This window comes from Aplidium turbinatum, chromosome 9 (assembly GCF_918807975.1).
Source record: "Aplidium turbinatum chromosome 9, kaAplTurb1.1, whole genome shotgun sequence".
Taxonomy (NCBI): Eukaryota; Metazoa; Chordata; class Ascidiacea; order Aplousobranchia; family Polyclinidae; genus Aplidium; species Aplidium turbinatum.
Window position 1 is genome coordinate 11,783,066 of NC_137480.1, and position 23,273 is coordinate 11,806,338.

Below are 23,273 nucleotides of genomic sequence, written 5' to 3' on the forward strand. Positions count from 1 at the left end.
GCGGCGGGGGGTTTGGGGGGCCTCCTCCAGAAAATTTTGAAAAATTACTTTGGATTTGGTGCATTCTGAAAGCATTTTCAACAAAAGTGTGGGTATAAATCCCTTGGTATATATCCCCTGATATAAATATTCCTGTAAAATGGTGCTGTCCGGTGGCATAGCAAAGGGATAAGATCATATTTTCTTGGGTATTTTTCGGTAACCTAATAAAGCTAAGTCTCTATGTTTTCTTGTTGCTAATTCCTGGCTGAGATATTTGAATGTTTGGTATTGGCAAAAGTCGCTCTGTTAATGGAGTTTCGTTTAAAATTAGGCAAACTTTGTTTTAGAGACATAGAGACTGAAAGCATCATTCTCAATATCGTGACGTCACACGCGTGCCAAAGGGGGGGGGGTTGTAACCCCCACCCCCCTTGGCTACGCCACTGTTTTGAACGTTGCCATTCTGTTTGTTTTTATTTTTCGTGTACTTTTGCATTATCAACAAAAAAAACAAAACGTCCTGTCTGAAAGTGCCGCCCCCAGACGTGCCGCCCGGGGCGGTCAACACGTGCCGTGTTGTACGTTGACGACGTCAACTTTTTGTTGACGCTGAGGCTAGCGCCGTCAGTTTATTTTTTAATTGACGGAAGTGATAGCGCTGTCCAGGGTTTTTTTTAAGGTTTGGTTTGGGTGACCGCGAAGTAGTTTTAAGAGACCGCAAGTGTTTCATTTAAATACCAAAAATAGCCATAACTACATACAATCAACGCAACATAAAATGAATTAGTCGACAAGGCACAGCTTAAATGATTGTGACAGCGACCAAACAGCCTGCCCAACACGGCCGCCAAACAAGTTTGCTGCACAATCAAACAAAGTGTGCTTGTTGGCTTCTGCTTGTTATGTTTCCACACGTAAAAACATTATGCGCCATAAATCAAAAATAAACATTGACGAGTATCGAAGGTGCACTTGTGAATAACTCTTTGATTCAGCTGTTAGCTGTACCTCCACTTATTCTTTTTTCCGGACGTGAACTATTGATCAAAGGCTATATTCGTATTATCGACAAGACATAGCAAGAAACAACCATTACTTTTCTACTGTAGTTGCAAGTCCAAATTTTGGGAAACCGCTGGAGAAGTTTGGAGGACCGTTTTGGTCCCCCAAAACACCTTAAAAAATACACTGGCGCTGTCAACTATTTTGCGATTTTAAGCGTCAAGCGCTATGCGTTAATTTTTGTTTTCATGGAAAATCTCGTTTCACGATGTATTCTGGCCAGTGCGACTTATCCGAATTACCCACTTTCTCGTTGGTTGGAATGGCTCCCTGGAATACAAGCGGAAGAAGTTCGCCAAATGGTGATCACTCATATTGTGAGCAGTATCGAGAACGAGAGATCAGAAAGAGAAAGCGAAAAATTAATGAATGTCATCGCGGAGGTTGAAGAAACTTTATTTCAAGAGCTCTATGCCCTTGAAAAGAGCAATGTTGGTGCAATGGACCTCGCTAAAATAAGATTTATATATGCTAAGCCATCACAACGCGCTTGGAACATTGATACCTTTCGAGTAAACGTTTTCAAGACTTGTTTTTGAAATACAACACACCAATACCATTCAGCGCTAATGTGGAACTCATGTTTTCGCCTGATGGAAAGGACATTATGCGTCCTGTTGTGTTCTTAGCTCATTCAATCAGAGTCATACTGGAATTCTGTTTTATTATAAAATTGCACAACCAAGATATAGTGTGAAACCTGCAAAGTAAGCCCAAAACGAGAAGTGCCAATTAACAAAAGCAGGCGGATGAATACTAAGCAAAAGAGAAGACCTGAGGGAAACGAAAACAAAGTACATCGTTTCAATGCAAATAAACTAAAATACGTAACACCTCCCCAATAAAATTTATGACCACCCATAACGAAGAGGTGGTTGGCGTCTTCTCTTTGATCGCCTTAATGTTTGTTCTTGATGCGATGACGATGATGGATCGTCGGTCGCTATCGGCGTTGATGAATCCTCGGTCGCAATCGGCGTCGATGAATCCTCGGTCGCAATCGGCGTCGATGAATCCTCGGTCGCTGTCGGCGTCGATGAATCCTCGGTCGCAATCGGCGTCGATGGAACTGGAAACTCGTCAGCTGTCGATGACGACGTGAAAGTAGTCTCCCCTGGGTCCCCGTCTTCCGGCGAGATGTAACGCGGACGTAGCTGGTTGATATGGCGTCTCCATATTGGACCTCGAGGGTCTACTCGAACCTGCAAATTACGACTCCCGTGTCGCTTCACCACGACGGCAGGAACCCACCGAGGGCTTCGGCTTTGCCTGGAACCAAAGTATAAAGCATAACAAGGATCACCAACATCGAAGTTAATTGTTTTCCGGTTTTGTTTCCGAGGCGAAGGACTCGTCGATGGTTTCGTGATCTGAGCTGAGGAAGGAAGTAAAATATCTAATTTAGTACGTAGTTGTCGGTGGTTTAATAACTCACTGGGAGAGTAACCACTGGCATTAGGCGTACGGCGAAACTGCATCAAGAATTGAGTGGTGGCACTTTTAGGCGGTAACGACGATTTTCTCAACGCCTGCTTGAAAGTGCGCACCAAACGCTCTGCAGCACCATTCGTAGCTGGATGGTATGGTGCTCCAGTGATGTGGACTATACCCCTAGCTTTACAATAATTCTTGAAGTCTTCTGAAGAAAACGTAGTCGCATTGTCTGAGACAATGGAGTGGGGGTATCCAAAATGGGCAAAATCCTGCTCTAAAAGATCAATAGTAGCAGACGTCGATACGGAAGAAGTTGGGTGAATAGAAGGATACTTACTATAAGCATCGGTAACAATAAGTCAATTATGACCTAAAAAATTAATAGCGTGATCGACATGAATTCGACTCCAAGGCTTCTCTGGAGCTATCCATGGGTGGATAGGAGCCTTGCTTGGTGCAGCTTGATGCTCACCACATGTAGTACATGTTCGGCAGAGGTCGACAATGTCCGCGTCGATCTTGGGCCAGTAGACTGCTGTCCTGGCCAGCTGTTTCATTCGCTGCATGCCGAAATGACCTTCGTGTAAAAGAGAAAGAATATCATTGCGGAGTTTAAAAGGAATAACTACTCTAGAACCATATAATAAACAACCATAACATGTTGTTAGAGAATCAGCAACTCTTCTAAACTGTTCGATTGGATCGTTAGAGTTTGATTTCGCAGGCCATCCTTCTTGTGTAAAGCGAATGATTTTAGACAAGACTGGATCCTTGGAAGTTTCCTTGCGCAAAGTAGAAGAATCGGAATGACTAACCTGCGAGTCCAACGTATCAATTGCGCAGACAATATCAACATCATCTGCACTTTCCTCCCCATCAAAAATTGTGTCATCGTTGGACGGAAGACCACTTAAGGCGTCAGCATTTTGGTGATGCGTTGTTTTGCGATACTCTATAGTATAACTAAATTGACTCAAAAACAACGCCCAGCGTGCTAACCGGTTAGCCGCCAGCGAAGGGGTAGGTTTATCTGGACCAAAAGTGAAAGTAAAGGCTTATGGTCCGTTACCAAAATAAAATTCCTACCGTAGAGGTACTGATAAAATTTCTTCAAAGCGAAGATGATAGACAAAGCCTCCTTTTGGATTTGGCTGTAGTTTCTTTGAGCCTTCGTCAAGATTTTTGACACATTTGCTATTGGCCTCTCGCTTCCGTCCGGGGAGCCGTGAAACAGTGTGGCGCCAATGCCCACGCTTGATGCGTCGCACGCAATTCCTAAAGGAAGCAACGGGTTAAAGTGTACGAGAACATCGTCTGCGGAAAGAAACGTTTTTAATTTTGCAAAAGCGCATTTTTCTTTGTGTTCCCATCTCCAAGGAACACCACTCTTGGTTAAATGATATAACGGTTGCGCTACCGTAGAAAAATCTGGGGGCATAAACTTAGAATAAAATTGAACCGACCCCAGAAAAGAACGTAAGGTACCAGCATTGGAAGGAGCAGGCATGTTCAGTACTGCATCGACTTTAGGACCTTTTGAAATCCCCTGTTTAGAAAGAACATGACCTAAGTACTCGGCATTTGTCTGGGCAAATCTACATTTTTCCTTCCTACATCTAAGACCTTTCGAAGATAAACGATCGAGTAGTCGTTTAAGGTTCTGGAAATGCTCTTCCGCTGTAGCTCCACTTATCAAAATGTCATCCAGGTACACTGCTACACCTGGAAGGTCACTAGTTAAATCATCCATTATCTTTTGGAAATGGCCTGGTGCAGAAGAGATGCCAAACGGCATAACATTTTGCAATAAAACCCCTCTATGGGTACTTAATGCCCATATTTTTCGACTCTTTGGACCTAACCTAATCTGGTTATAAGCATCTGCCAGGTCAATCTTAGTGAATCCGTGGCCACCCCCTAGTTTACGCATTAAATCCTCTGGAAGAGGCAAAGGGTGCCTGTGAGTTTTAAGTTGTGGATTAACCGTCGAAGAATAGTCACCACAAACCCTTAATTTGGATTTCTTACCTTCGGTAGAAACCTTGCGAACTGGTACTACAGGAGTTCCCCAGTCGCAAAATTGTACAGGTGTCCAGATACCTTTTTCTATGCCGGCGTCATAGGCAAGAGCTAAGTCTTCTTGAATGGCGAAAGGCACTGGTCTGGGCTTTGAAAACACTGGTTTACAATCAGAGTTAAACTCAATCTCTAATTCGTAATCCTGAAGACAACCTAACTCAGGTTTAAATAAGTCTTCGTATTGGTCACATAACTCGGAACATGATTTTTGCAAGTTAAAATCTATGTCGTTGTGACGATGAATAGCATGTAAAGATGAAGAAAAGAACTTATCTACCGAAATATCTAGTGCTTGAATAGCATCACGCCCTAATAAGTTAAGATTAGGGATTTCACATACCATAAATTGAACTGTGGTCGTCTTTCCCGATTTGTTGCAGCTCGCTTCGGCAGTGAAAGATCCAATAACAGGCATCGAGTGCTTACTTGCCGACTGAAAACGTAGCTGCGGAGTCTGCAAGATAGGTTTGCCTAGCTGCGACCAAACTTCAGAAGAGATGAAATTTCCCCCTGTAGCTGTATCAAGTTCCATTCAGACGGGAAAAGACTTAATAAAAATTCGAACCTCGAGTTTAGGAACTTTACTCGACGAATTATGAACAGTATTTACCTCCTGTATGCAGTTGACCTTAGAAGAATGAACTTGTGCGGCTTTTTTACGACATGCGGATTGTACATGCCCTGTAAGTTTACAGAAATGACAGACCGCATTTTTAAATCTGCAGTTGTTAGCAAGGTGATTAGAGTTACCACATCGATAGCACTTACTTTGCTTGTTCGCATTAGCACGGGCCACTGTAGCTTTCTTGAAAGAATATCGTCTATCGGTGCCTTTAACTTTATGTACCACCGACGGTTCAGTGCCAAACACCGTCTCCTTAGCCACTTTTGCAGCGTCTTCAGTTTCTATGGCTATTTCAAGAGCACGTGAAAAAGTAAGATCGTCAGGTTTAATTTTAAAGAGAGCTTTAAGAACTGCTTCGTTTCTTACCGAGCACATAAAACAAGTACGCAAAGCTTCATCTAAAGGATTAGTAATAGAAGAAAAGTCGCACGTGGCAGCGGCTTGCCTTATTCGTGCACCCAATTCTGGAACAGTCTCACCTGGTTTCCGCTTCAAGTTGCTCCAGAAGCGAAATCGTTCACGAATAACGAAGCGCTTAGGGTCGAACTGTGCCTTCATGTAATTCGAAATTTCCTCCATTGTAAGTTCATTGATTGGCTTTGCTGTAGACTCTTGTGCGGCCAGATTGAGGATCATCTTGTAGATGCTGGCTGACTGGTTAGTGAGGAAAACTTGAGCCTTCTTATCATCAGGAACGGATTGTGCTTTTACAAATGTGCAAAAACGTGACCAATAATCAGTCCAAAGTTCTAAAGTTGAATCAAACTCACAAAATTTAGGAATGGCTTGAGATAATCGATTTTGGTTTTCTGATTCGCATGGAATTTTGAGGGCTGAAATTAACTCCTTCAGTTGTTCTTCATGATGACGTTCTTGCTGTTGCATTTGTTGTCGTGCCTGTTCTTCTTGCTGTTGCATCTGTTGTCGCATCTGTTCTTCTTGCTGCTGCCTTTGTTGTCGCGCCTGTTCTTCTTGCTGTTACATCTGTTGTCGCATATGTTCTAGCTGCGACTGCGTTAATTCAACCACCTTGTCCATATTGTAAAAATTAAAAGTTGTAGAAAGTAAAACTCGTAGGGACTAAAACTGAACACTTCTGCGTACCACTGTAAGTTTCTCGTTCAGACGTTCAGCATCCCATCCTCGTCGCCAAATAACTCTGTTGTGTTCTTAGCTCATTCAATCAGAGTCATACTGGAATTCTGTTTTATTATAAAATTGCACAACCAAAATATAGTGTGAAACCTGCAAAGTAAGCCCAAAACGAGAAGTGCCAATTAACAAAAGCAGGCGGATGAATACTAAGCAAAAGAGAAGACCTGAGGGAAACGAAAACAAAGTACATCGTTTCAATGCAAATAAACTAAAATACATAACACGTCCCAAACGCAGCAGATTGTCAGACAAACGTTTTGGAATGCTTGTGTTTCTACAAAGAAATAACTAATAAGCTAAAGCAGCTAATTACAGTACAGTCTCAAAACATAAAACCTGCTTTATTTATACCTATTGTTAGCCTACACTCAGTGGCGTAGTTAGGGTGGGGGGACCGCCCAGGGCGGCACGTCTGGGGGCAGCACTTTCAGACTACGATTTTTGATTTTGATTATAATCTGATAAAAAACGCATTTAATTTTGACATGCTTTTTCTTGAAGGGGCGGCAAAATCTGAATCCGCCCGGGCGGCACTTTCCGGCACATTCCCTAGCTACGCCACTGCCTACACTTGATTGAAATACTTCCGTTTTGTGTCGTGAGACCCTGGCTAAAATAGCGCTAGAAATTAGCGCTGACGCCGTCAATTTCTTTGAGAGCTGACGCAGTACTTTACGCCGTAAAGTTTTCAGGCAATTCGCGCTGACGCCGTCAATTTATTTCATTGACGCGTACAACACTACCAAGTACCCCTGGACCTGAGTGGATCCTCCTATCAACGTTACTGACATGCCTAAGACAGAAGCTGGAAGTAGTGTAAATGAGCTGCCTTCACGATTACATTTCGAACCACCTGGATGCTATAATGCACCAAATTTACCGATGGGTGTGGTGGCCAAAACCACAATAATACAACTATGCAATACCTGCATTTTTGGTAGCCTATTGCAATTGCATGGCAGATTATTTGTTTTTTTGTTTTTGTTTGTTTTATTATCTTTATCCTGCATTGCGGGAAAGCGGACTTGAGCGCTATGCATCGGTGTACGCCTTCCGACGTACACCTGACCCACGCTGCAGCCGACGGCAATGTCTGTTTCCGGTTGTCTACTCTACTTATGACTTAAATTTGGTACTTGTACCCATTACTCGAAATCGATCACTGGGTAGAGGCAATTATCGTAAAGTTTCTTGCCCAGAGAAACAACAGCAAGTGCGAGTGGCTGGAGTCGAACATGCAGGCTCTCGACTGCTAGCCCAACGCGCTAACCACTCGGCCACTGGATTCCATAACTCACCACCTGCCTACACGCGGTTATTGTTGTCTGTCATGTGACAAAGAGTTTGACATGACAGAGAGAATGCAGGGAAAGCGCCACCTTGTCCAGCTTTACACTGGCTGGGAAGAGATGATCTGTGAGCGCTTTCGGTTGACCACCATGAAAGAAAGTGACATAAAAGACTGCAATTTTTTTTTGAAAAAGTTGAAAGAACCTAAGGGCCAGAAAATCACCCAGTTCCAAATTCTTAGACACAGCCAACAACAGGCTACAGACATGAATGGCATGTTGAAGTAAAGTTTTCGGCTTGTAAATCCACCGTACACTGTGGTTGAGTACTCCATTGACCCCATCTCGCACAGGCCCTTGCTCCATGGTTCTTCAGAAAGTGAAAAACGTTCAATCATTGGTAGGCTACTAATTTTATAAAAGAAGCGTGATAGTAGGCTATATGACATCCTTGAATGCACACATGCCCCATGGTCAAAGGTGGGCAGTAACTAGTTAAAAAAGTAACTAGTTACTTTTTGAGTAACTGTAACGATAAGCAGTTACTAGCTACTATTTTAGCGTTTATGATTATGTTTAAGCACGATTACCGTATGCAATTAAGCACGATTATGTTTTTCAACAATTACAAGTTAAAGTTAAGCTACTTGATTTCCCAAACAAAAATTAGTCGTTTGTTTTTCAGTTTATAACAGTTTTTTTCTCAGTGGTCAAATTATTTGTTTGAGGGAGATTATCGGCGTTTGGCGACAAGAAGCGAGGTTATGTACAGAAAGGAGCCGTGTAAACTGCGAGACAGGATTTTGCGGATACCAGCGACAGAAAGGAGGCCGTGGAAACTCAACTGCGAGGTAGGCTTTTGCGGTGTTGTACAGTGTACACGGATTGATGTCTGTGGCGCCACAATCCTTCGTTTGTTCCCCCACTAAGCTGTCTGTTTTAGAAATTTCACGTTCTCCTTTTTTAACTTGACTAGGGTGAAGAAATTAAGCCCACTCTGCAACTCAAAATGGTTTACTTATTACAGAACCACAGCAATTTCAACATCGACGATGCAGCAAGCAGCAGTGACACTGATGTTGACAGGTGACTTTTTTGCTCCGTTGTTTGAAAACACAAAAAAAAGGAAGCGAGTGCCGCAAAACCGAAAATGAATTTTTCGAACGTAACCCAACAAAGACGGTTACGTCTGATGAATTCCCCAATGATTACAACATAATAACCTTATCCTATCCAGAGCTGCTGTTGAAAGACTGTTCTCTCTTGGAAAGGACATTTTGAATCGTTTTTTTAATTTTTTATATTCGGTAGGCGGACGTTTTGGGCTTAGATTATGGACTTTTAGAAGCATTATAGTACAGTAGCCTATGTGGACAGCTAGCAGAGTGGTCGCTACTTTGTAGTTAGGCAACATCAGTGTATTTTTCAACATGTACTTCATGCGAAGAAGAGTAGGCCTAGTTGTAAGTCAGTACACATCCATTTTCTTTGAAATGTAACCAGTTACTTTTTAAGAAACGGTAACTGTAAGTCTGTAACTATTTACTTTTTGAGCGAAGTAACTCAGTTACTTTGAAAGTAACTAGTGCCCGCCACTGCCCTTGGTGGAGCCAAAAAAAAAATTCTGACTATGAGGAGGAAATATTTGATTTTGAAACACCTTGGACATTGCTGCATTATTGTTTTGCCTAGTTTTTTGTATTTAAATCAATCTTTTAGTGCTCTGTGCCTATTTTCTCGTTGTAAAGAGTTCGCAGCACATGCATTCCCGCTGAGTTATAAAAGGGCCCAATTTTGGGGGATAAACTTCCCCATAGTTTCTCAGCAGAATCATCACCGAGTGAAGTTTTCAAGCATAATACTTCTTATCAGTATATGATCATTATCGAAGTTCTACCACAAAAATAAATGACCGAAATATTTAAAACGCATTTATCTCGAAAACAACTTTGTGGTAATTGGGCCCTTCTTGAATTAAAGTATTCAATTGTAATTGAATGCAATTAATTACATATTTTTATGTAATTGAGACTTTGTGTTGTTGTTATGTAGTTGCAATTTAAAAAAAGTTGTGATCCAAATTACAATTGGTAGGCCTAGGTTGCACGCATGATGTCAGTACCTTTGCTGCGTCGCTAGTTTGGGTTAAAAGGAACTTCTACATTGCAACCTTTATCAAAAGCAATTCTACTTGTATTTAATGAAGTCAAACTGTAAAAAACCATTCATGAACATAAATACTGAAACAGTTACTTTTTAAGAAACGGTAACTATTTAATTTTTGAGCGAAGTAACTCAATTAACTTTTATACTTAACTTTTGTAATTAAAACATGTAGCCTAATTCATTACATTTGGAAGTAATTGTAATTTAAAAAATTCGTGTAATTGTAATGTAGCTAATGGAACTGAAAACTGTGTAATTGATTCTACTCTGACCTAGGCCTACTCTGACTGACCTGGTTGAATAAAAACGAAACCTACTCATTCGTCCTATAAGATAACCAAAAGTGAGAAGTTTGTAATGGTAACAACATAACGTTTAGCCGATCTCTTTTTGGTAATGTTTTTAGTTGTGCTTTTTAAAGTACAGTATGGGGTTATGACTTGATGACCAAGGACAATATTTTCCAGTTTACAGCCTTTAACCACACGTACGCCTAACCTTCCCATAATATTGTATACCTTAATTTCTCTAAAAAGCACTGGCAGATAACGCCATCATGCAACAATTGCAAATTTTCCTATACGTCGTCAGCTTTATGATTAACCAGTGGTCAGCGTTTTTCGACATCAGAAAAACATTTTTTCGTTAAAACAGACATTCAGGTAAAACTTGCGCTCAGGTGACGTGAAATAACATTACGAGACAGTGATTCTCAAACTTGGTTGCATTTATTTCCTGAAATACAGGCGTCAACAAAACCTCGGATAAGGTAAAATGATGGCCAAGTAGGCTTTGTTTTCTTTTAAGATTTCATGCTGCAAAGTTCACTTCTTGTAGAGTCCTTTCAACTAAAAGGCAGGTTTGAGAACCACTGGAGCATGAAATAGTTTAAACAGTTGCCGCCTATAAAATGATTGACTGATGTGCGAAAGTAACGGATGCAATTCGTAATGCATTTACATAAAGGTATGCAAAATCACATCCGTTTTTAGCTTATCCGCTACAATAGAAGAGTCATCCTTTGTCTGAGTTACAAGCTTTACTTTCTATAGGCTGTAGACTATAGAAGTAATAAAATAAGTTTTGAAAACAAGCTTGTGACAATGCGTAAAAACTGTCGAATTGATAATAATACTTTACCATTGTAGTTTAGTCCAAAAAAGCGGAGTTTTGCATCTCGTAATGCAATGCACTTAATATACATTTGTGGCTTGTGCTACTGGAAGCTAATTGCGCAACAAATTGAAAACGTAAACTTCTATGCAGTTAAAAAGAATTAGACGATAAAAAGTAACGCACTGAAGAATCTTCAACATTTGAAACAACCTGATCTGGGGCGGAACATTTGAAATCGTGATAAAATCAATAAAATAATGCATCCAGATGAACTCTATTCAACCCTAGGCAATTAACTTCAGTAACATTCACAAATTTTGAAACTTCCTGCTGGTTGTCAACAATGCAAGCAACCAAAAGACACAGCAAAGCGACAGTTTTTAACGGCAGAACTATTCAGTCTGACATATCACTAAACCCATTTTGCTGCATCACGCCATGATTGTTCGAGAAAGGGGATTTAGTGAGTGACGTCTGACTTGTCGGGAAAACATCTTCAATCCGATCGGCGTTGTCGCGACAATGAACGTCCTCTTGAAGCTGTGATGGCTTTTGATCTGAAACTGAGTTCTTTTGGCGGCTGTGTTCAATGTGCAAGCGCTTACTGCTTTTTTTGGAGTTCCTCAACAATTCTGTCGTATCAGTGGCCAAGGGTGACGTCACAGTAGTTAATTCAGGCGGAGGATCATTGTCACCATTATTTGACAAACTAAAATAGGCGCTATTATGCACATTGTTTGATTTCACATCCAAAGTAATACTTTGAGGTTGATTACCATTTTCATGGATATCTTTTATTCTTTGTCCGGTATTTTTGTGTGGACTGTGCGATTTCCTACGGTGATTAGGAGACAAGACGGCAGAAATATGAGCAGTGATGACATCCTGATCTTCACAGGGAGTATCATAATCAAACGAATCAATCTCTTCATTTTCGATCTCAAAGTCAGGCATTTTCTCTTCATCACTAGAGTAATCAGAACATCTGATGCTAGTCCTATTATCCCTTGCTTCATCAATACCATCCTTACTCCAAGAGTCAGAATCGTTACTTAGTTGTCCTTGGTTGGGAGTATCATGAGGAGCTGGGTAGCTTTCATGGTCACTATTATGATATTCTTTTGTCTGAGCACCAAATGTGCTTTCCCTACCATCGGAATGTGCGTTTTTCACTACCACATCTCCACTACGTTTATCATAATCAGAAAGCCCCTGTTTAGACGTCCTTAAATGTTTCACATTATGAAACCGGCTGTTATTAGTGGTTTTGTGGTCGCCATTCTCAGAATGGCGCTCGTTTTCACTATCATTGTCTGCTGCAGCGTTTGGACTTACCAAGAGCTTACTTTTGCAATAATCCGATTCCTTGTCAGAACTTTTACAATGGTTTGTTACAGCAAAACGAATCTCTTTGTTGCTTTCGTGTGCACTGATGACTTTCTTGTATTCTTCACATTCCTGCCTTGCAGTGGAAAGTTGCTGCTGTAACACTTGTATTGTACTCTGCATACCTTCTACTTCTTCATCCAACTGGATCACAAATTCGTTCAGCTCTGTTGGAGAATAATAAAGGTTAAGTACGATAGCAGATTGACACGTACACAATTGAGAACACATTGAAATGCAGTTTGTTGTGGATTTTCCTATGTTATTTGTACAATAGGCTAGTTTGATATAATTCAGCGATAGCTTTATAAAGTAAACTAGAAAATATAGCTTGGTAGCCTCACGGCACAGAATTATTGTTTCAAAAACAAAAACGTACTAAAATTCGGAGCACGTCTTTTAGGTGCAGACAGTTAGGTGCCTGCCACATTGATGAGCACACTGTGTCAGGATACTTGGGTGTGGCGCACGATCATTTAAGTGCTATTCCCAGTAAAGTCTATTTCATTAGGTGCTTGATGGGAATACTGCAGACAGTGGCGTACGCAGGATTTTCTCAAGGGCGGGGGGGGGGGTGGGCATTCAAAAATTTTTTTGAATTGAAATGAAAACGAAATAAAAAAAAAATGCCCATTTGCTAATTATAACCAGCACGTTATGTTGTATAAGATTAGCCTGCCACACTCTGTTTGCATTGACAATATTTTGTTAGTTTACAACAGCTAGCTCACTCATTTGGATAAATTTTATATTTAAAACAAACAATATGATACAACACTCTTGACGTCTCGCATATAATGTCTTACGTAGGCGACGTAATTGGCTTACTCAACCCAGTGAGCCGCGCGTATTGAGGGCACGTTCAGAAGCGTTCGCAGGATTTTGTTACTGGGGGAGGGGACACTCCATATAATTTGATAAATATTGAGCAGAAATTGATGCTAAAACTGTGCGTGCCACGTGTGATCAGGTGATCCTTCGTAGAGCTCGACCGATATCAGGTGTAGCCGATATAGTGTATCGGCTATTTTTCGCCGATAAACCTCGGCCAGAAAAGCACTCAAAACCAGCCATACATGCCTTCAGAAGAAACACAAGTTGCTCAAACGTGCTTGTGAGGCATGAACAATTGTTGCGAGAATATAATTTCCCGCGCATTCTAGTGCGCGCATCTAGAAAATGTTAATATACTGTATTCTTAAGCTTCCATTCAAGCAGGAAAACTTTCGAGTTTTACGTTGCTTCAACGACTGATGACAGTGAATCTGTGTAACAAAGTTGAATTCTTCACAAAGAATCGATGGGAGTACGGGTACTTCTACACTAATCACTCGCAACTTAGTTCAAGTCTTACTTTGGCACGGTCGCAACACCTTCAGAAAAATTTAAGAAATGAAGGAAAAATAAAAAAAAATAAAATGTTACAAAAAAAATCATGTTTAATGTCTATAAGTTAGTACTTTTGAATAGTTAAAATGATTAGTTTGGATCAACAAATGTGTGGCCTACAGCTTGGATTGAAAGGAAATTATCGGGTACCGTAGCCCAGTTATCCCGACCAGTAGAAATTGCCGTTTTTACATCGTTTTAACGTCGCTAAACGTTGAAATCGTGTAGAAAAGAGGACTTTGCTGACTAGGATACGTTGAAACTGGGAAACATTCACAGAAGCCCTTCGATTTGTTCCAAGAACCCATTTAGTCTAACAGTTCATTTGTATATTGATTCAACGTCTGAATACATTATCTTAAAAATGCATAATCTTAAAAATGCAACGTATCGAAGGGCTTCTGTGAATGTTTCTCAGTTTAAAAACGTGTCCTAGTCATCAATGTTCTCTTTTCTACACAATTTCAACGTTTAGCGACGTTAAAACGATAGACCACACATTTGGTTAGCCTTTTCATTCTGTTACTACAATGTAAAAATGAACTGTAAGGCTAACTGGGTTCTTGGAACAAATTTTTGCTGGTACCTGTAGGGATAACTAGGCTACGGTACCCGATAATTTCCTTTCAATCCAAGCTGTAGGCCACACATTTGTTGATCCAAACTAATCATTTTAACTATTCAAAAGTACTAACTTATAGATTATAAACATGATTTTTTTTTGTAACATTTTTTTTTTTTTATTTTTCCTTCTTAAATTTTTCTTAAGGTGTTGCGACCGTGCCAAATTTCTTTCAACTCAATAACTTACTTCGGTCACAAGCACGTTTTAACCTTCGCGTTTTGTCACTTCTACCTTAAAAACAACTGAACGGACATGACGAATTCAAGCACGTTTTAGCGTTCGCGTTTTGTCGCTTCTACCTTTTCTATGTTGACGTGTATTGTTTTTGATATGATGGTCAGAAATAAAAGCAACTGAACTGTGACATAACCAATTTTAATTTAATAGTTCAAACATTTTATTTTTATTCCTTTTTGCACGTTCAGCGACGTTAAAACGATGTGAAAACAGTTAGGCTACGGTACCCGATAATTCCCTTTCAAAAATAAAATTTCAAAAACTCGCCGAATAGGGAACTCGCCAAATCGGACTAGCCGAATCGGATTAGCCGAATCGGACTCGCCGAAACGGGCCATTCCGTGTTTTTATTGGCCTTCATATAACTGAAAAAACCTAACTTTTATTAGTCCACACTTCGCTGGGCCACCCTATAGAAACTGCCGCTCTGCCAGAGCGAAGCTTCAAACAAAGTTTTCCAGTTGGAGATAATCCAACTGCCGGTTGTAAAAGCTTTTTTCTGCTGTTTTTGAAGAATTCTTGGAACTGAAACCGGTCTCTCTGTAAGTTAATTTCACGATCTTAAAGAAATATAACAAATTGCACAACCTACCGTCCTGGCTGGCTTTCAACTCTTCGCTATATTTTTTCTGCAAAGCAAGCTCTGCTTCAAGTTGAGCGGATTTCCCTTGAGAAAGTTGTCGTCCAAGCTCTTGGTTTTCAGCAATGAGCGTGCGACAGCGGGATATAAGCTTTTTACCATTTTGGCTGCAAAAACAAGAAGTGTTATTCACAATTCCCTCACATATTAGACGCACAATTGAGCATTTGAGCAATGTAGTCACAGTAATAAAAATGAAAAACGCATGAACTTTTAAGTCATTGACCCAGCTGAAACTACAACATGCAAAATTATAATAAAATTTTTGACAAGTAAAAGTACTTAAAAAATCGATTGTTCAACTGTGTATCTAGAGTAGCCTATTGAAGGTACATAAATCATGGAGGGTTATTATGCAAGTACGGTATGTGTAAGTTTTGTATAGATGATTTACCTGTAGTAAATCATAAACATCAGATTATAAGCAAGTAAAGCATTGCCCGAATCACTGCTAACGTTACAGAAAAAAAGATTGAATAAAAGAAAAAATATGATCAAACCTGTCAGGTGTAAATTTCCATGCACTTAATTCACTTTGTGCTTGCTCAAGTTTGTCTTTTGTTTGTTGTAATTCTTCACACATCTTTCCAAACAGGAGATTCACACCAGGGTCTAAGTTGGCTCTCCGAAGGCTCAACAATGCTGTGTCTTCTTGTGCCTTCTTTATTTGACTGATTTGAGCCTAAAGCAGAACGTGATTCATTTGAATAAAACATTAAAGATAATGTTTAAAAGCGCACAACATCAAAAACAAACTTCCTTACAATGTATCCTTGCACTTCTTGCTCTTTATTACCAAGTCTCATGACCAAAACGTTTTCACGGCGACTCGATTCAGAAGCATGTGTTTTCTCTTTTTCATCATTGCCTTCATCTAAAATAACCCAATAATACTATTATTATAATTATTCTCTTTAAAACATGCTTAGCTAACATATATCAAAAACTTGTTTGATGATGTGAAATATGTATCTCTTGACAACAAATACTTGGAATGAAAACAAATACAAAGATCAAGCTAACCAAAAAAACAAAACAAGTATTGAAAGTGGCCAAAACATGACTGCAATAAAAAGGTCCTGTTTTAAGAAATGAACAAACGATTACACTTTAAAGATGCAGCAACTTTGAAACTACATAAAAATATACAAACACTGAACGAAGTACTGTATAGAAATACAGTAAGTAGCAGCAAACCTACCTTCGTTGCTGTTCTTGCTTTCCATGTGTTCAATGTATTCCTCTTGTACGGATTTTGTTTCGATTTCATTTTTATTCACTGAACCTTCAGAAAGTTTACTACACTTTGCAGGTGGAGGACTGTGGTCACCCATTTTACTTATAATCACCTTCTACAAATTTCCGGTCCAAACTTTATTACATTTTGGATGAATTAAAACTGCATATCAAAAATACTGTTAAAGTTTTTTGATAATTAAAAATTAACATTGAACAGTATTAAAAGAAAATGAATGTAACCTGTGAAACGTACTAACAACTCTAACAGAACATTTAAAGCAAAACACTGAAATATGTGCTTTTTAATAAGGGTCTGCTACTATTCGGCGAGTCCGATTCGGCGAGTCCGATTCGACTAGTCCGATTCGGCGAGTTCCCTATTCGGCGAGAGCCCTTTTCGGCGAGTGCCCTATTCGGCGAGTTTTTGAAATTTTGAAAGGAAATTATCGGGTACCGTAGCCTAATTATAAGTGCCGTTTTTACATCGTTTTAACGTCGCTAAACGTTGAAATCGTGCAGAATGGAATAAAAAGAAAATGTTTGAACTATTAAATTAAAATTCGTCATGTCAGTTCAGTTGTTTTTATTTCTGACCAACATATGAAAAACAATACACGTCAACATAGCAAAGGTAGAAGCGACAAAACGCGAACGTTAAAACGTGCTTGAATTCGTCATGTCAGTTCAGTTGTTTTTCCTTCTGATCATGATACCAAAAACAATACACGTCAACATAGCAAAGGTGTAGAAAAAGGTAGAAGCGACAAAACGCGAACGTTAAAACGTGCTTGTGACCGAAGTAAGTTATTGAGTTGAAAGACATTTGGCACGGTAGCAACACTTTCAGAAAAATTTAAGATATGAAGGAAAAATAAAACAAAGAAAATGTTACAAAAAAAAAAAAAATAGATCATGTTTATGTCTATAAGTTAGTACTTTTGAATAGTTAAAATGATTAGTTTGGACCAACAAATGTGTGGCCTACAGCTTGGATTGAAAGGAAATTATCGGGTACCTTAGCCTAATTATCCCGACCAGCAAAAAATTGTTCCAAAAACACAGTTCATTTTTACATTGTAGTAACAGAATGAAAAGGCTAAACAAATGTGTGGCCTATCGTGTTAACGTCGCTAAACGTTGAAATCGTGTAGAAAAGGGAGCTTTTGCTGACTAGGATACTTTGAAACTGAGAAACATTCACAGAAGCCCTACGATTTGTTCCAAGAACCCATTTAGCATAACATTTCATTTGTACATTGATTCAACGTCTGAATACATTATCTTAAAAATGCAACGTATCGTAGGGCTTCTGTGAATGTTTCTCAGTTTCAACGTATCCTAGTCAGCAAAAGCACCCTTTTCTACACGATTTCAACGTTTAGCGACGTTAAAACGATAGGCCACACATTTGGTTAGCCTTTCCATTCTGTTACTACAATGTAAAAATGAACTGTTAGGCTAACTGGGTTTTTGGAACAAATTTTTGCTAGTCGGGATAACTAGGCTACGGTAGCCTACCCGATAATTTCCTTTCAATCTAAGCTGTAGGAGTGTAGGTCACACATTTGTTGATCCAAACTAATCATTTTAACCATAGGCGCCTAAGCCGTGGGGGCCAGGCCCCCACGCATATTTCCGCGTGGGAGCAACTTTTTATGCGGCATTGATACATAAAAAAATAGATGAACTAGCGATCGGCAGCAGGAAAACATTTTTAAATGCAGACCGCAACAGCTTCGCAGTAAATAATCACTAGAACGAGCAGCGATGCTACAATCCCACCCCAGACAAAAAAAAATCTGTCATTTTTACGTTGATTTAACGTCTGCAGACGTTGAATCAATGTAAAAATGACTGATTTTGCTGCCTGTGACATAGCAAAAATCTACCATTTTGCGTCGATTCAATGTCATCAGATGTTGAATGCACCCAAAAACAACATAATTTGCTACGTTGACGCAGCGTGCGTTTAACTTAATGCGCTTGCAAACAGCCTTGCTGTCGCTTTCGAAAGTCGAAACCTCTGCAGAGAATTGTCGCGGCAGTGAATCGCTTGCTGTGAAAATGAACTTAAAGTCTCGGCCCGAGGTTTCCACTAACCAACGTAACAAGGGCTGGTACAAACCGCACTGCCCACAGTCGCACAAGCGGCATAATCAACACAACAACGGACTCGCGCAAACTGCATGGCGCACACACGTCCGTTGCCATAGAAACCCGATCAAAGGCGGGGAATATGCGCATCTTTTGTTTCATCTGCAACACGAAAACGGGCGTATTACAGCGAATTGAAACTTGAAAGCTGGTCAGCCATAAGTTGCGATATTGTAGTGAAAAGGGAGCAATGTCAAGTCGAAAACTTAATCAAACGTCTCTTTGTAACTATTTTTCAAGGGCTGTTTACGGATGTCAGCAACTTTTAAATTTATTAAAGGTGACGTTGCTGTTGCTGTTGAATTGATGTAAACATGAATGATTTTGCTTTCAACAGGTATATTTTCAAGCATATGATCAAGTTAGTATTTTCATTCCATTTACAGTATACCTTTTAGTAAACCTTTTCGTCTCTTGTTTCATGCTAATAAATCTAGTTCGTTGCTAAACTTTATGTTGAGCTTAGCTCAAAGAGTCGCAGTCCATCAACCGCTAGCCAACTCAGACGCATAGCATGTGTTTTGGTCGAGCTTTGTTTATAATAATTAACGGTAGGTCGAACGTAGCGATAACTCCGAGTGTGGCAATAAAAGCAATCCTAGTGTGACGACATAATTACGTCATCCATCTGCGTGACATTTCGCTGAATTTACGTTGCTGCTGATGAAACACGCTTTCGCCCCCCACGGCCAAAAAATAGATGGCGCCTATGATTTTAACTATTCAAAAGTACTAACTTATAGACATAAACATTATTTTTTTTGTAACATTTTCTTTGTTTTATTTTTCCTTCATATCTTAAATTTTTCTGAAGGTGATGCAACCTTGCCAAATTTCTTTCAACTCAATAACTTACTTCGGTCACAAGCACGTTTTAACGTTCGCGTTTTGTCGCTTCTACCTTTTTCTACACTTTTACTATGTTGACGTGAATTGTCGCTTCTACCTTTGCTATGTTGACGTGCATTGTTTTTGATATGATGGTCAAAAATAAAAATAACTGAACTGACATGACGAATTTTAATTTAATAGTTCAAACATTTTATTTTTATTCCTTTCTGCACGATTTCAACGTTTAGCGACGTTAAAACGATGTAAAAACGGCAATTGCAATTAGGCTACGGTACCCGATAATTTCCTTTTAAAAATTTCAAAAACTCGCCGAATAGGGCACTCGCCGAAAAAGGCTCTCGCCGAATAGGGAACTCGCCGAATCGGACTAGTCGAATCGGACTCGCCGAATCGGACTCGCCGAAACGGGCCATTCCGTTTTAATAAATAGGCTAAACTTAAGCATTTAATTAAATAAAAATATATATATGTAGGCCATTTAAATAACTTAACTTTAGGAGTATTCAAAAGCAAAAATAAAGCTGGACCATTGCTTGTAAAATACAACACTTATTGCAATTGATTTACTGGCTGAAATGCTGATGTATAAGATTTGAAAAAAACTAGACCATTTGGATAAGTACCAAATACAATTTGAATAACCTATACAATTACAAAGGCAAATAGGTAAAAGCTGTAAGGTAGAAAAGCTTGGCCAAAGTATATAGGCTAAGTGATTGCCAAGTAAAAAAGTAGAAAATGATATGAAAGCAACAAAAATGTGATTGAAAGATAAAATTACGTATCACACGTGTTTCGTATATTCAATTCATTGGAGCTACAAAGATGATTTCACTAGCAATTTTCTACAAAATAAGGAAAGCATAAGTTAATTAGGCTGTTATAAAATTGTTAAAAATTTAAAAAGGCACTGTCACGGTTCCTTCTAGTTCTTACACGTAAATAAACTTTGGAAAGATTGGTGACATAGTTTATTGGGATGTTGAACAGTCAATTAAATGGTCGAATAGTTCTACTTGTGAGATGATAGATGAAATGCTTGAACTGACGAATGGCTCACTACTTCCATCACATAAAGAAATCACATTCTGAACAGCAAACGGCTTCTTTGATTTCAAAATAAATATACACTACCGTTGTAAAACTATTGATTCTCTCTTCTGATTGGTTGTGTTTATTTGATCTTGCGTGCTCTGTGCACAGTCGACGTGTTGGCTTCTGGCGTGATTTGTGAAGCTCTTGTTCACATTTCTCTTTGTCCACTTTTCAGTTGTGTTGTGAGGGTTGTGTGCTAACTTGTGCTAGGTGCTAACTTTATGTTTATGTTTTATAAAGCCTTTGTTATGGTAATCTTATTAAGTAAATAAAATATGTCAATATATTTGAAAACTACTATTTGAAACGGGTCTGCTACTATTCGGTGAGTCCGATTCGGTGAGAGCCTTTTTCGGTGAAAGCCCTATTCGGTGATTTTTTTTTGAAATTTTTTTTGAAAATTACCGGGCACCGTAGCCTAATTACCATTGCCACTTTTACATCGTTTCAACGTCGCTAAACGTTGAAATAAGACCCTAACCGTAACCCCTAACTCTAAACCCCTAACCCTAAACCCCTAACTTTAAACCCCTAACCCTTAAACCCTAACCACTAACTCCTAACCCCTAACCCTTTAACGGCAATGATAATTAGGCTACGGTACCCAATAATTTAAAAAAAAAATCACTGAATAGGGCTCTTACCGAAAAAGGCTCTCACCGAATCGGAATCACCGAAACGGGCCATTCCGATTTGAAACAGTTACTTTACAATTGGCAATAACTTCCCCTTTTACAATCTATTAAACAGTGGCTGGATCCCCAGAATCACTTTCAATATACTTTTCACTACAACTTCTAATCCTCATACTACATAACTCTCAATACAACTCTAAATATAATAATCAAATCTAGCGCATATTTATAACAGGTTTGCTTGGACCAGAAGCTTCCAGAGAGACTTGGGTAATATTACAACACAAGCTTTCATTCATCTGGTCAACAACAAGAAGTTTCCAGAATGTCACGTACAGTCGTACACAGAAACATTCTAGAAACAGATTGTGTAACTAAACGTTACTGTCAGTCAGTAATCTTCGAAACACCACTACAGAATTACACAATAAAATAGTTCAACCATTGTAGAACAAAAATGTAGCCTACAGCGGGACTATGCATATTGATTGTGAGAAGTATCTGTTTATTGGATAAATTAGTAATTTTAAAACAGGCCTAAGTTTTATTATTTTAAACGAAACAGCATTCCATAAAGGCAGTAACTATACTTTTTGTAAAAGATTACCGGTACCATTGCACCTGGGCCAAGGCTATAGTCACTTGTTTGCAGTTGCACTAGCCACTGCCTTTCTAAAAATCAAAAAATCTAATATCGCAGTTCTAAGCAAAGCTTTTGAAATTTTGCACCAACATTAGCTTAACTTTCATGAATGCAATCAGAAGCTTAGTTTTTATGATTCCAATTGGGTTCTCATTTCTTAATGTGGTTTGATCTTTATTTTTGTAGAATAGGTAGCCTATGGTTTAATCTTTTTTGCATATATTATCTTAAACAATAGGCTACTATCTGTTTGGATATCTTCCAGGAGGTAAAATGTTCCTTTTTTTATCACTTATTTCATTTCCAATTCTTGGTGCAAACTGCGGTAGCTTATATTTCTACATAGACCTTTAGTCTAAACCAGTGGACAGTGGTCTTCAACCTTTTTTACAAAATCGCCCCTTTGTTGAAAGTGCGGGTCCAAATCGCCCCCTCAAACGAGGCCTCGAAATTAACGGCGGCCGTGGCCGCCGAAGGGTTCAGAAACGGCCACCGAAAGTAAGCCCTGCTCGGCCGCAGGTAACTCGAGAAGGATACAAGTAACTATCGAGGGCTTTGTATGCGTATTGCGAAAGCAAAACTCGTTTTCTTCTTATTACCATCGGAGATTCGGCTCGTTAACGCGAAGCGCTGAAGCAGAAAACTTACGTCAATCATAGACGTTTTTGTTGTTGGCCGCCGGAATCGCTTGCCGTTCGGCCATACTGGTTGCCGGGTGGAAAAGTTAAGTTCGAGGACTGCGAAACGATTGCCGTTGTACAAAAGTTCATGTCGCTAAAAATTTACATACAAAACTTCAAATATCCCAACAATATAAATAAGCAAAAGCAAGCACATTTTATTGAAATACAACAGCTCGTGGAAGCTAATTAATGCGACCCTTGCGCCTGGTGCTTATTTGCAAGACTAGTAATAGCTGGGTGCAAGCCAGTCAGCTTAAGTCGAATTGCATTTCCTCCAGTCTTGTTCATGTCAAGTTGGTTTCGGTATTTATTTCTCATGTGCAATACTTCACTAAAACCTTGTTCAACAATGTATGTCGAAGGAAAAGTCAATAAATACAACTTCACTTTTGCCCATAGTTCCGGAAATCGATCATTGCACTTGATCCAGAAATCTGCCCATCCATGTGCGAAAAAAATTGCTCGAGCTTCTTCGTTAGAGTAAAATCGCCCCCCTAAACAGTAAAATCGCCCCCCAATTTCAAAAATTGTACAAATCGCCCCCGCAATGGCCAAAATCGCCCCCCGGGGGGCGATATCGTCCCCGTTGAAGAACACTGGTCTAAACTCTAAAAATGCTGTTTGAGTAGCCCAGAATATAAAGAAATCTGACAAAACTCAGCAGTATAAGCATTGTATTTTTTCTATAGCCCATGTACTAATTTGCAATAATTTTTTTCAAGGACCTCTGAAAATCGTTTTTGTTAATTTAAACAGTTATATACTCTTTTTTTATTAGAAAAATATT

At 39.4% G+C, this 23,273-nt stretch overlaps 1 protein-coding gene across 1 annotated transcript; it reads right to left on the reverse strand.

Moving 5' to 3' along the window:
• Nucleotides 1–10,065: 10,065 nt before the first annotated feature.
• Nucleotides 10,066–16,577, reverse strand: LOC145777255 (uncharacterized). Its single transcript, XM_082588591.1, has 5 exons — nucleotides 16,387–16,577; nucleotides 15,950–16,059; nucleotides 15,686–15,867; nucleotides 15,138–15,292; nucleotides 10,066–12,461 (listed from the first exon to the last, which is right to left on the reverse strand). The coding sequence occupies exons 1-5, from the start codon at nucleotides 16,517–16,519 to the stop codon at nucleotides 11,305–11,307; spliced, it is 1,737 nt and encodes a 578-aa protein (XP_082444717.1). The 5' UTR covers nucleotides 16,520–16,577; the 3' UTR covers nucleotides 10,066–11,304.
• Nucleotides 16,578–23,273: the final 6,696 nt, after the last annotated feature.

What these genes read in the sequence shown, in the direction of transcription:
- LOC145777255 (XM_082588591.1), bottom strand. Translation starts at nt 16,519, where the DNA reads ATGGGTGACCACAGTCCTCCACCTGCAAAGTGTAGTAAACTTTCTGAA. An exon ending in AAGAAGTGCAAGGATACATT is followed by an intron (nt 15,868 to 15,949) that starts GTAAGGAAGTTT and finishes GTTCTGCTTTAG; the next exon opens with GCTCAAATCAGTCAAATAAA. An exon ending in GTTGAAAGCCAGCCAGGACG is followed by an intron (nt 12,462 to 15,137) that starts GTAGGTTGTGCA and finishes ATTCTCCAACAG; the next exon opens with AGCTGAACGAATTTGTGATC.